General features: G+C 34.4%; 1 protein-coding gene across 3 annotated transcripts in view; it reads right to left on the bottom strand.

Moving 5' to 3' along the window:
• The window catches only part of NOX4 (NADPH oxidase 4), a 162,606-nt gene that overhangs the window by 117,000 nt on the left and 31,388 nt on the right, over positions 1–14,218 (bottom strand). For all 3 annotated transcript variants that reach the window (XM_036258165.1, XM_036258166.1, XM_036258167.1), the window contains exons 6-7: positions 11,484–11,511; positions 4,386–4,458 (exon numbers count right to left, since the gene is read on the bottom strand). In XM_036258165.1, coding sequence (XP_036114058.1) covers positions 4,386–4,458; positions 11,484–11,511 — 101 coding nt within the window. The remainder of the gene's footprint in view (positions 1–4,385; positions 4,459–11,483; positions 11,512–14,218) is intronic.

Here is a 14,218-nt window from a genome sequence, read left to right as displayed (position 1 = left end):
ATGCCCCCCATTGGGGATCAGGCCCACAACCTGGGCATGTGCCCTGACCAGGAATCAAACTCTTGGTGTATGGGTCGATGCTCAACCACTAAGCCACACTGGCCAGGCAATAAGATGTTTATTTTAAAGTTATTACAATGTAAGGCTAAGGAATAATTATAGTCTGCTCATATGAATTTTGCTGTCCTTTCTATCAATATTCTCAATTTCATTTTGATTTCTTAAACAACTAATGTTTCTATCCCAATAAATATTTTGACAGTAGTTCAAAGAAAACTCAAATTGAGAGAAATTAAATGCTCATTAAAGTTGTATATTATTTTCCTGGACAGTGTATAATTTAAAAACAATACCTTGGTGTTACTGTGCTGCAGGAGATTAGAGTCTGGAAATGAAGGAGTATAATACACACTATCTATAGAATATTTGAGAGAAGTAAAAAAACTAGAAGTTATTTTATTTTTATATGTCTGGGTGTATAGTAATATATTAGAATCTTAGAGAGTGGAGGGCAAATATTTGTAAAAGCTTCTGAGAGGATTCTGATACAGCCCCTAGATCCTTTTAGAGAACCTGATTTATGCAATGGCCAACTAATTCACATTTACTTCATTCAGTTTTTGCTATCGTAAACAAGATCATTAACATCCTTGTTACATAAGCCTTTTGCACATACATAATTCTTTTAAAATCTAAATCCCTATAAGTGGAATTGCTAGATCAAAGGGGACACTTTTGCAATGTTTTTAATACAAACTGCCCATTGCTCTCTGAAAACATGTTTATCAATTGCAAATCCAACTTTAGGAGTGTCTTTTCCTCAAACCCAGGCTCCACTTCATAAGTTTTTATTATTTTGTATAAGTGGAATTGGCTATTATTTCATTTGCCATCACATACTTTTAATTCTTCTATTACTCATCTATTCATAATAATTACCCATTTTTTATAGTGAATTTTTCTTAATTGTGAGTAAACTGTTCAAAATTTAAGAATGTACTAGTTCTGCATACCTATAATACTTTGTCAAATAACATGTTTCCATTTCAATTTTTATAATGTATAGTTTTAGTTTTCCTATGTTTATAAGTCAGATATTTCCTATATTTTCCTTGTCCATTAAGAGATCTGATAAGTATGCACTTAAAGTTTCTTCTAAATTTTTAATGGTGTAATTTTTGTACAGTTAACTCTATAAATTATCTTGAATTTTTTCATTTAAGCTTTATTTTCATCATAAATTTGTGATGTCACCTTTATTATTTAGCAAGTTTTTATATATAGTGAAGTCTCTCAAGGCTTTCTATCAATTCTACCATTGGTTCAATGTCTTGGTCATTTTTGCAAGTTAAGTTCTACTTTCAGTTATGGAAGCATAATCATTTTCATATTTAGTAAACCACATACCTCCTCTTACTCTTCTTTTGAAAAATGTACTTGGATATTACCTCAGATGAACTTTAGAATCACTTTGCTAAATTCAATAAGCAAACAAACAATATAACCTATCTTGGATTTTAATTGGAATTGCAACGAACTTATAAAATAATTGAGGAAGAACTCCACCTTTATCTTATACAGTCTTTTTTGTTTGTTTGTTTGTTTGTTTTGTTTTTTTCATCTTCACCTGAGGACATTTTTTTTTGTTTTTTGTTCAGATAGAGTAGGAGGGAGAAAGAAAAAGAGAGAGAGAGAGAGAGAGAGAAACATCGATGTGAAAAGGACACATTGAGTGGTTGCCACCCGCACGACCAACCAGGGCTGGGGACAAACTGCAACCGAGGTACATGCCCTTAGCGGGAACTGCACCCGGGTCTCTCTGTACCACAGGCCGACGCTTTAACCGCTGAGCAAACCAGTCAGGGATCTTATACAGTCTTTATTCAAATCTCTATTCATTTCTTTCAGTGAAGTTGTGTTTTTGTCTATATGACTTTCACTTAGTTTCTTCCTAAGTTTAATTGCAACAAAAACATAAATTATCTGCAAATAAACTTAGGAAGAAACTAAGTTTATTTGCAGATAATTTATGTTTTTGTTGCAATTATTAGTGATATATTTTCATGTTATTCAATTTTCAAACATAATAGCTATTATATAAAAGCTATTTTAAAATATTTGTGTTATACTCATTTACCTATTTCAACTCCTTTATTTGATATAACACTAATTTTTCCCCATAATTCTCTTGGATTTTCTGACTAGACAATTATATCTACCTTTCTGGATGTAGTGATAATGTGTTGTTGCATTTTTTAAATAATTCTAAATGTTTTATTTCTTATCATATGTAAACAATGGCATTCTTTAATGGAATTAAAAATAGTACTTTGGCTTTTTCATAATTTTCTTAACTATGTATCTCATGTTTCACTGGTAAGTATGATCTTGGTTCTGGCTTTTATATTTTTTAATTCTATAAAAGAAATTGGCTTTTAGTAAACTCTGATTATTTTAATCCAGAATTGGTGTTCAGATTTAACAACTGCCATTTCAATGTCTATTGAAATGAGAAACTATGTTTGTATTAGTGTCATTAGTTATTAGAATTTATTACTTATTTTAATATTTGATCCATATTAAGCCATTGGTGAATTATTAGACTACATTCAATGCCAGAAATTAAATACTGAAGTCGTATTTATTCACCTGATTTCTCTAATGTTTTATTTCCTTACTAGTAAAGAGAAAAGGTAGATTATCTCCAAGATCCATTTAAGAATTTCATCATTCTCACAATGAAGACTGAAGAAAAGCAGTGTTAGTTTTAGATTCTTTTTTAAACAAATGAAAAAATTAACAATTAAGACATAGTCACCAAATTATTTATGTAATGACTCAGTTGAGAACAGAAGCTGAGCTTTATAATCCATTTATAATACTCTCTCTCAATAAAAGATTATCTTTCTAGATATAGAACATTTATATATCTTCAGTCTTATAAATATATGTCAGATGCCTTACTTTTTCTTCAAGAACTCCTAAAACAGAAAAAGTATTTTTTAAAATGTATTATTGATCTAACTAAAATAAAATTTCTCCCACAAAACTGGCACCCTGATACACTAATGTTAGAGATTTGCCTTTCTATAAGGTGATTTTTAATTCTTGTAAAAATGGGCTTATCATCTGATCCAGACAGTCTCCATCTAAGTGTTTTTCCATAGGAAAAAATTGAAAAAGTATGCAAAGATATATGGATAGGGTGTTTGTTTCACAATTGAAATAATAAAAAAATGGAATTAACTTAAACATCCAACAATAGGTGGCTAGGAGGGTAATGTATGTCTACATGGTCATACGCTGTGCCATCAGTAAAGAAAAAATGTTCATAACAAGATTTAAGTAAAAAGCAGTTTTAGAATAGTACGTACAATATGATACAAGTTTGGTTAAATACATATAGACATGAAGAGACAGAGATCAGAAGAGTGAAAGGAAGAGAAAGAATGTTTTTGGTAGAGTAAGACATGGGGCATGAGTGAGCAAAAGCAGGAAGAATGAAGAATATAAACATAATATCAGGAAGTTTATCATGTGAATCTCTAAGTGCTGACTTCTGAGGTTTTGTTGTGTGTGTTTGTGTGCATAGATGTGTTTAGAAGTGCAAAGATAGACTCATCCGAACATGGGGTAGGGCAATTATTTCCAAAGCATGTGCATGTGTATGTTTCCATTATATTTCAAACCTCAACAAATAGAATGACTATTTTTGAAGGTTATATACTGTTTCTTCTTTTTGCTTTCTTAACCAAGAAATTTCACCAGTAACATAAGATACTGTAAAATGTTGTGAAAAACAGATGTATCCACCAGAAAGAACATGTGAAAATGTTCATAAAAATGTGTGTCTGCAATTGCTTAAAATCCTGTAACTAGAAGAATAATGTGAATGCAGATATTTCCGATTATTTTAGCAGATGTCAGCTAACCATTTTTCCAAAGCTTTGTTTGGAATATTGAATTAAATTACAGCAAAACAAATTCATATCAGGAAATGAGTTGTAGAACGATTTTAAGTGATATGTTCCTGTGTATACACATTGAATTAAATCCCATGTCTCATAGATACATGATCCTCCAGAAGAATGCCCTGAAGAACTCAAATTTCCTTAGTTTAAAAAATCTCCATACACAATTCCTTACCAACCTAGAATATTTGACTAAAACAAAGAGATTTTTTCCCCAAAAAAACAGGAAATGATATATATAGAAATGTCTTTACGTCACCCTTAGTTACCCACAACTGTCTATTCATCAGAAAACTGCATTGGCTAAGCATTCTGGTTAATCAAGAGTTTTTCTACACACGAAAATGAATATAATATGAAGAAAATCTAAATAATATGAGCAGTAAATGTGGAAATCGTGACTCTGCCACTTACCGGATAGCATATGTGGAAGCTGTAATCATCAGGAACAGCACCAATACCATGAACACTCCTGTCAGGCCAGGAACTATAAAAAAATGTACATAAATACATTTTAACTTAAGTCGTCCTGAGAAAAAAAGTACAAAAAATTATTGCCTTAAAATCCAAAGTATCATGCTGGCTTTGTGGGACGTCCAGTTCAAATCAGAGATCTCCTTGTATGCTCTCTCTCAAAAAACCTCCTTTTTTTTTTTTAATTAATATAATTTCAAGGTTCTTAAGACAAAACATTCTTTCCTACCTTTAATAGAACAGTTTGTTTTGTATTTTGAAATATCCACTCATAATGGTGAATATTTCTATAGGTATATACTATACCAAATGTCAGTAATTAATACATGAGACAGGATTGACGTTCAACACCCTTACTGGTTTGGTTATCCCTACCAGGGTACTAAACTCCCTTACTTTCTCCTCTCCCCTTTTATAGAATTAATACCTCCTTCAGTTTTAATTTCAAATAATTTATTTTGGACTTCTTATCTAGAATATATTTAAAAACATAAACAAAACCTAAAGCTTCCTAAAACCACAACTTCAAATGTAGAACAAAAAAACAGTAGACTTCAAGAAAAAAAATTACAGGATTGATATTTTCAGAACATTTGCAGAAATATTTCTTCTAGAAGGGAAACATGCTGAAATCAGTCCTTTGGATATGATATAACATTTATATATTTTTTAAAATGTGAAAACATGTTAGTTATTAAAATTAATATTGACATGTTAGATTGCTACAAATCCAGTGTTAGCTCATATAGCATGTCTTAAATTAATAGCTCATGTACTATATCAGAAAGAGCAAAAATAAACATAGTCTCATTTTTTTCCCTACCAAATAAAATATCCTGTGTATAAATTATCTTTATTTACTCTTAAAATTATATAAGCAACAGTAACTTCTAACTGTCCTGGCTGAGAGATTTCATCTTCAATCCTCATAGAAAACTAATAAAACAATTCTGTTTCCAAAAGTATAGACATCTCCCCACTTCTCTGCTTGTCAAGGAACCACCTAGGAAACAGAAGAGCCATCACGCACTATATGACAGTAGCAGAAGCAGATAAGCTGAATACAACAGAATAATAATACAGATGTCCATTATTAGAATTCCAGAGAGTTAAGAGTCATTAAAAAAAAAAAAAAAAAGCCAAAATGTTAGAAATTTAGCACAGTAGAAACAAGTTTCTACATGTAAAAGGTCACCCAAGCAATAAGGGAGTTACTCCTTGGATACTTAATACGTTAATATTCTTTCCTCCTCACATCTTGCAATACACAAAGTTGGAAGCCTAGCCACACTTGGCTTTCCTCGATGTGGCCAAGCCTAGCCATCTCTTCTCTCCACTTCCTTCCCAGGGCACTCCCTTTCCCATCATCCTTCCCACTGCCCCAGGTGCGGATTCACTTCTTAGGGGTAAGGGCAGAGCAAGATAACTACACTAGTTCACACTAAAAGAGTCCTAGCACAGAAAAATACTACTTAAAAAGAACAGCATGCCTGCAAAATGGCCCAGCCTTCCCACTCCCAAGATATTTACCCAAGAGAAACAAACACATCCACACAAAGATGTGTTCAGAAATGTTCATAGCCACTTTATTTTAATAGTTAAGGCCTGTAAACAACTCAAATATCCCCCAGTGGATAAACAAGTGTGGTATTGTTATCTGGACCTGGAAAAGTAATCAGTGGTTTAAAAAAATAATAATGATGAACTATTGACATATACACAACAACATAGATGAATTATAAAATTATTAGGCTGAGTAAAAAAAGCCAGATCCCCTAACAACAACAACAAAGAGTATAAACTCAAACCATTCTTCAGTGATAGAAAGCAGATTAGTTGCTAGGAGGGGTAGTGGGTAGGATGCATTATAAAGGGGAAAAAACAATTTAGAATGATGAATATATTTGTTATCTTGATTTTGGTCATGGTTTTACATGTGTAAATGTATGTCAAAACCAATAAGGTAGCGTAATTTACATATGTATGATTCAATGTTCTTCAATTATAACTCAATAAATTTGAAGAAAAAAGAAGTCTCTCTAGTTTCAAGTAATTAAAAAAAGAGATCCTTATGTGATCAAGTGAATAAATAAATGATGGAATCCCAGATGGCTCCATCATGTGAAATTTGTGGCTGAAGGTCTTTCCAGTGTTTTTATTAGAGATTCATGAATGTCTGCTGTGTCTACATACAAGGTTTCCTATGTGATTCTAAACATGTCAAGATTAGTTACGGAATGTTCGCAAATCACTTCATCAAGAGGACACCTGAAAAAACAGTGTGTTTAGAATAGAGGCACAATTTCCAAAGTGTATTATTTGAGCACTAATTCTTTGGGATATTAATTTCTATTACACAGAAAAGTTATAACCATTCCTTGAGAAGTCACAGGGCACATTAGTGTATTAAAGTCTCTAAGAAGTACTGAAGTCAAGAAACCAGTTTAAATTTAAACAGATATTTCCTCAAACATTTAACTAGAAAACTCCTTTTACAGCAGAAGATGAAAAATACATTTGAAAAACTTAGAGAGGGGCCCTGGCCAGTTTGGCTCAGCGGTTGGAGCGTCCGCCTGCGGTCCGGAGAGACCCAGGTTCGGTTCCCGCTAAGGGCATGTACCTCGGTTGCAGTTTGTCCCCGACCCTGGTTGGTCGTGTGGGTGGCAGCCACTCGATGTGTCCCTTCACGTCGATGTTTCTCTCTCTCTCTCTCTTCCTCTCTTTCCCTCCCACTCTATCTGTACAAAAAATGGAAAAATGTCCTCGGGTGAGGATAAAAAAAAAAAAAACTTAGAGAGGGTAAATAGTCCACTTCAGTCATCTGAAGATGGAGGACACACCTCTGCCCTGGCCGTGAGGCACAGCGGGTAGAGTGTAGGTCCTTGAAACAAAGGGGCACAGGTTCCATTCTGGTCAAGGACATGTATCTAGATTGCAGGTTCCATCCCCAAACCTTGGGGGGAAGGGGGGTGTTCAGGAGGCAACCAATCAATGTGCCTCTTTCACATTGATATCTCTATCTCTCTCTCTCCATCTACCCCCTCTCCCTCCCTCTTTCCCTAAAAATCAATGGAAAAAATATCCTCAAGTGAGGATTAACAACAACAAAGAAGAAACCCCAGACAGCTTGACCAATGGTATGTTTTTTCTGGCATTATGATCCTGTTACTCTCCCTTAGGCCAAACTGCAATCTCAATGACTCTCATCTGTAAACTAAGGAGAATCAATTCAATGCTTTTTAATGTTCTTTCAGATTAATGAAGCTACCATTTTTTTTTTTTTTTTTTTTTTTATCCTCACCCGAGGACATTTTTCGATATTTTGTTCAGATAGAGGGAGAGGGAGAAAGAGAGAGAGAAACATCGACGTGAAAGCGACACATCGAGTGGTTGCCACCCACACGACCCAACCAGGGCCGGGGACAAACTGCAACCAAGGTACATGCCCTTAGCGGGAACTGAACCCGGGTCTCTCCGGACCGCAGGCCGACGCTCTAACCGCTGAGCCAAACCGGCCAGGGCTGAAGCTACCATTTTTATGTAAAGCATTCGTTTGTTTTTTTCTATCTTCCAGAAGTAGGTAAAGGCCAGAGTTTATAATTTACAAAGTAATAGACTTCAGGTCAGTGAGGAAGAAAAACTTACTTATAATTTGCAATAAAAAATATTGCAATTAGAGAGGTCCAAAGGATGGGGTGGTGTGATATCTTAAGAAGTATGATTCTTTTTTTTTTTTTTTGTCACTGGACATAAACAAATAGAATCTGGCTGACAGATTATCTAGAATATTGTAGAGAAGGTCTATGCATCAAGTATTAAAGTTAAACAAGTGGCTTTTATTCCTTTAGTGAATATTTCCCGGGCATCTATAGTATACTGCTAAGTGCCAGAGGAAAAATGAATCCTGCTCTACAGGAGATCCTATTCTAGTTTGGAGGACAGGATACAGCGGAAATTGCAGCACAGGGCATTATGTGCTAAAAGAGAGCTAAACATTATGTGCCTTTGAGGTATATCAAAGGGTACCCTAACCTAGCCTGAAATGACAGTTTAGCTAAATCCAAGAATATTAGCCTCTCTTCCCACGCATATTCCAACAGATGGGAAGCACAGGTTGGAAACCATTAGGTTAGTCTAACCTCATTGGACAAAGTTACTTGCCAAAGTGAAGTACACTGTGAACTCTTGGAGTCCTTCAAGTTATGAAGCAAAATCTATATGTTTCCTTAGAAAATAACATGCTTGAATGTTTACTCTTATTGTTTTTTATCTATGCATATTAGATTCATTAATTAGTAGCCTTTAAGATGAATAATTTCACTATGCTGCCATTTCTAGATGAAACTGAGAGATCACTTTCATCTATGCCCAGATATGGTCAGAAATATACCATCATGTATTCATTATCTTTTTTCCCCAACATAACTGGAACCATAACTATATTTGTTTATGCGGGTTTTTCTAATAGAAATCGGACACTGTGAATTTTATTCTCATCATATAAGGCACTACCAAATTTGGCGATATGTAGTACATGTTTTTAAATGAATGTTTGAGCAACCCAATATTTTAAACTTATTTTATTTCTTAAATTCCTAATTGAAATGCTTTTAACATTTCTTACTTGTGAGTCTAGCTATAATTTTGTGTCACTTTTACTGCCACAAGCTTCATTTTCTATAGGTCAGTCTTAATTTCTCAGACCTAGGTTACATTGCAAAAATTTTAAAGACCCAGAGAAAAGACGATGCAACATTAAACAAACTAAAATCTAGGAAACAAGTCAACCAATAACAAAATGTTCTTTATCACTAGAACAGCTGAAAGCATCCACGCATTCCTTCATCAGGATCTTAATTTTTCCTAGGTGCTATGCCTGACGTCATTCAAAGATAGCTACAACAGTCTTAGTCAGAGATGTACTAGTAAAACAAAGCTAGATTAGGTCTATTTGTAGAAAACAATGCCGCTCATCCCATTACTATCCTTAGATTCTGCCTTGTTCTCTCACCTGCTCCTGTTCAGTGGGGTCAATCAGATGCAGGAGGAGCTCTAGACTCATCCTTAAGATGCCCATCCTCATTCCAAACGAGTCCAGGGAAGCGGATGGCTCCTGCTTTCATTAAATGATGGACTGGGCCACCAAAATGATCCTGACATGCTGATTTTGTGGGGATGCAAATGGTTTGTATTGGCAGAAACTCCACAAACATATTTGCCTGGGGCCTTGCATGCCCTTGGGATAGCATTGTCCCACCCTGGAAAAGCTCATATTCAAGTGGAAAAGATAGTATATGTAAGGAAATAAATTGTTTGACAGCTTAGCATTTTCACTATGTATCTTTAGGAACGCAGACCAAGAAGAGGCCAGCTCTGCCTAGTGGAATTAGGGAGGAATGTGTACAAGTCAGTTGAGACATAAAGGTTAAGCAGGAGTTGACCAGGTAATAAAAAGACAGTAAGATAAGAGAGTAGGTGAAATAGAGTTGGCAGTGAGAAGTTAGGCTCAAGAGTATGATGAGATGCTCTGTAAGGGTAAAACAGAAGCTCCCAAGGTAAGTGGGAAGGTTAATAAAGCACATTGCCAGGTCCTACCCTGACAGACTGACTCTCTAGGATGAAGCCAGAAAATTTGTGTTTTTAAGCATTGTCTATACTTAGTCAAACATCACTCATGGGAATCTCTGGGAAAGAACAGAAGGTGATTGGGTTTCATGCTTAGGAGTCTAGAGATCACCTGTTTATTTAGAAGTTAAATATACTAAGTTTCTTAATGTAGTGTCTTTTTTTATATAAGAAAAATTTTGTATCTTTGTAAACTAAACTTTTTAAAACATTTCAAATGTTCCAAGGCTTCAACTATACTGTGTACTATAGAAAATAGTATCAAAACAAAGTTCTTATTATTTATGTTAAATTAATTCATATAAACCAAAAAATACACGAATTCATAAATAAGGTTTTATTTTTCTGCTTTTTCTCCCCTCCATTTCTCATCCAATTCGTAAGGCTCAAATAAAACTATGTTTTCAATGAGCAAAGTTGTAGACAAAACTAAATTATTTGCGTTCCTAAAGAGAAAACAGTGAAATACTTTGCAAGTGGCAAATATCATAAAATACAGACAAAATATATTTTATAAATCGAAACATATAAATGTGACATAAATGTGGAAAACATCTGATTTCTTGTTATTTTTTAATCATAGAAGTAACAGAAAAGAAAAATAATGCATGTGACAGGGCCATGCCTTAGTTCCATACGCAATTCTGATCCTTAATAGGGTGTTACATCCAAGTCTTTATTTTATGATAGACCAACTCAACTACCTACTAGTCATAATCTCTGAAATATATGCTAAAAATCCTCCATAATACATTTTTCTCCTTTCATCAGTATAAATGTAAAGTTGAAAAGAGAAGAATTTTGATATGAATCTTACTAACATCATGGCAAAAGTTTGGGATATTCAAAAGTGCTTTGAATAACAAATTAACAGTCTAGACTAAGATTTCATGGATAATATGCTTGAGAGGAAAAGTAAATTATAAATAAAAAAGGGAATACATCTCAAGAAAAATACTGATTTTAATGACTGTGTCTCCTCTCTTTTATACATACTAAGATTACAAAGAATTCTACTAAATTACTGAATTATCAGAACTACACTGATGTTCAGAGTGTTTGATGTTTCTTTCCAGCACGTTGAGAGCTAGGAACCTAGTCCACATGTATGATCTCCAATAGCAGTTGCCACAGCAGGGTGCAAAAAGCAGGTTCCTCAATAAGCATGTGGCATTATATTGTTTTCTTTGGGAGAACATATGAAACACACATGCATTTACTTTTGCTCTTCATTTGAACCCCAACTGTTTGCCCCGTCATTACCATTTTACACTTGAACTCCTAATATTTTTTCTGATGCACAAATGTCTATACATTGTATTTTAACATACATCTAATTGCCATACAATTTGATGATGCTTATTTTCATAAATTTTCCTGAACTTTAATAAAGAGCAATGAATAACAACTTACCACTTGTGAAGAGAAGTTTTCTAGGGTCCTGAAAAAAAGGGGAAAAAATATTTGAAAGATAAAACATTGATAATATAAAATTCTATGAGGACTCTAGCTAGGTATGAATTTATGTATTAAGTGTTTAAAATACTATTCTGCCAAAGGAAATACAACTCAAGTTTTGTAATGGTTACATGATGCTAAAGGAGATTATAACAAGTACAAATCCAACTCAAAGAAGTCTATCCTTCTGAGAAAGGAAGAATAGTGGATGAGGAGTCAGAGTCATAAGCTTTCGTCTTTATGCTAATTAAAAGCTAATGCAATGGCCTTAAGCTCACCCTTTGACCAACTTGAAACTCAGTATTTTTCACTCTAATGTGGAAACATTAATATAGCAATTACCAAACTACACCTGCAGTGTGCCGAAAGTGATAATATATATAGGAGGGATTGTACACTGTAAATTCAATGCAACAAATACTCACTGAGAACCTATATTGCAAATATTGTGAAAAGTAGTGACGATAAATAAGGAGGAATGGTTCCTGTCATTCAGAAATATAAAACATTAATATTGTTAGTGTTTTATTTAGATTATATCTCTCATGGTATAATGAATCTTATTCAACTGTTTTTCTATATTCTGGGAAATTTAGATTAATTCCCAGTAAATTTGTGGATTAATTTTTAATACCAATGGTGTTTAATACTGCTCAATTTCTGAATTTCTTTCATGTGCCTTCATTGAGTCTGGGGTCAGGCCAGGTATATACAAAGTAGGAGGCTTTTTGTATGATACAATTTCAGGGGCCTTGAATAAGGACCACTTGCTTAGGAATAGCTCCTCTGGCTTAGGTCAAATGGGTCAAATAACTTCTATACCGGGCCAATGGGTAACGTAGAGTAATCCAATACATAAACGATTATTACAAATAGAAGATGAGCGGACAAAATGAAATCAGTAGCTATAGAACAATTTAATATGGCCACAGAATAAAGATGGAATGTAAGAGTAAGAGATGGTTTCAGAGATGACAAGATGAGGCACATTCAATAGGCCATCAAGAATGTGCCCCTATCACAGGTTGGAGATGGGTCACTGAAGATCTGGAGGAGGCAGAGTGGAAGCACGAAGCAAAAACAGTAAGCTGAATGGCACAATCCCATCCTTTCCAAAGACCATTCACAGAAGAATATACGTGTTCAAGCATCCATGCGTGTGCGTATAGGTTTTCATCTTTATCTAGCACGTTGCCAGTACCTGCAAGGTGCTCAAAAATATTTACTAAAAGAAATAAGAGAAGGAGAAAAAAGGGAGAGAAAAAGAAAAGAACTAAAGAAAGGGGAAACAAATTAAAATGATTAGTTACCTTTTTCATCCATCAGATTGGCTTTTTTTTTTTCTTTTTAAAGTGAGGTGTAGAAATAAGCATTCTGACAAACTTGCTAGAAGTGTGTGAAGACTTTTTGAAAGAAAATTTGACAATGCCCATCAAAACTAAAAATGAGCACATCTTTGAAACCAAAATTCTACTTCTATGAATCTGCCTCGAAGTAGTGTACAAAAAAATAAATGTATTGGCATGTGGGTCATAACAAAACTAGAAATCATCCTAAACATCTGTGAATAAAGAAAAGACTAAAAGTAAAATATAGCCTGTTAATATGAAGGGACTAAGATACATTTAAACTTTCTGATATACCTGCTACAATAAATGCATTTATGGAAACAACTGCTGAGAAATATATATCATAAAATGCCACTTAAAATATCTTAAAAAAAAACATAAAATTATTAACTGTGGCTATTTTTGATGGAGAAGCTTTTAATTTTCATGTACTTGGGAGTTTTAAGCTATTTTATACTGAACATATATATTCCTCTTAAAATGAATTTAATGACTAATAGTATTGAAATGTTAAGCAAAAGTATATTACATTAAAATAACATAAGCATTATAGTTATTAAAGACATATGGAGTAGTCCAGCCGGTGTGGCTCAGGGATTGAGCATGACCCATGCACCAAGAGGCTGCCAGTTCGATTCCCGGTCAGGACACATGCCCAGATTGTGGGCCCAATCCCCAGTGGGGGGCGTGCAGGAGGCGGCCAATCGATGTTCTCTCTCATCAATGTTTCTACCTCTCTCTCCCTCTCACTTTCTCTCTCTCTATAATCAATAAAGGGAAAAAAAAACACATATGGATTATAAAATAAAAGAGGAACAAAGAAGGAAAAGTTAGAAAAGGAAGTTGCAGAGGAGGACAGAGGAATGGGCGGATGTAGTGGTAAACAGGAAAGCGATGGCGCTGGTCTGATATCGCTACACGAGAAGAGCTTCCGCTGGCAGGCTAGGAAGCTGAACTTCACAGTGTTCTTAATGCCAGGTGCACACTACAATCACCTGGTTAGCTTTGTAAAATAACAATGCCTGGCCCCAATCCAGATCAATGAAATCATACTGGTTTTTAAAAACACTAGCATAGTCAAAAGGTTTATCAGAGATAGCCTGTTATTTGGGTTTTGAGATTTGTTTCTGTGTTTGTTGTTACTTTTTTGATTTGTTTAGGGAAGGAGGTCAAACATATGAGCAGTATTAATCTAGATAAGTCTGGTGATATGTGGAGGAGAAAATGGAGTGGGAGAAGATGGGAATAATCTTATGAAGTTACTACCAGACTTAGCAGAACAGGCAAGGTTCTGAGCAAATGGAAAACTCAGCAGTGGGGTTTGTTTGTCTGTTAAGTTTA

Source organism: Molossus molossus, unplaced genomic scaffold, assembly GCF_014108415.1.
Source record: "Molossus molossus isolate mMolMol1 unplaced genomic scaffold, mMolMol1.p scaffold_m16_p_13, whole genome shotgun sequence".
NCBI lineage: Eukaryota > Metazoa > Chordata > Mammalia > Chiroptera > Molossidae > Molossus > Molossus molossus.
This window is presented reverse-complemented; position numbering and strand designations above follow the sequence as displayed.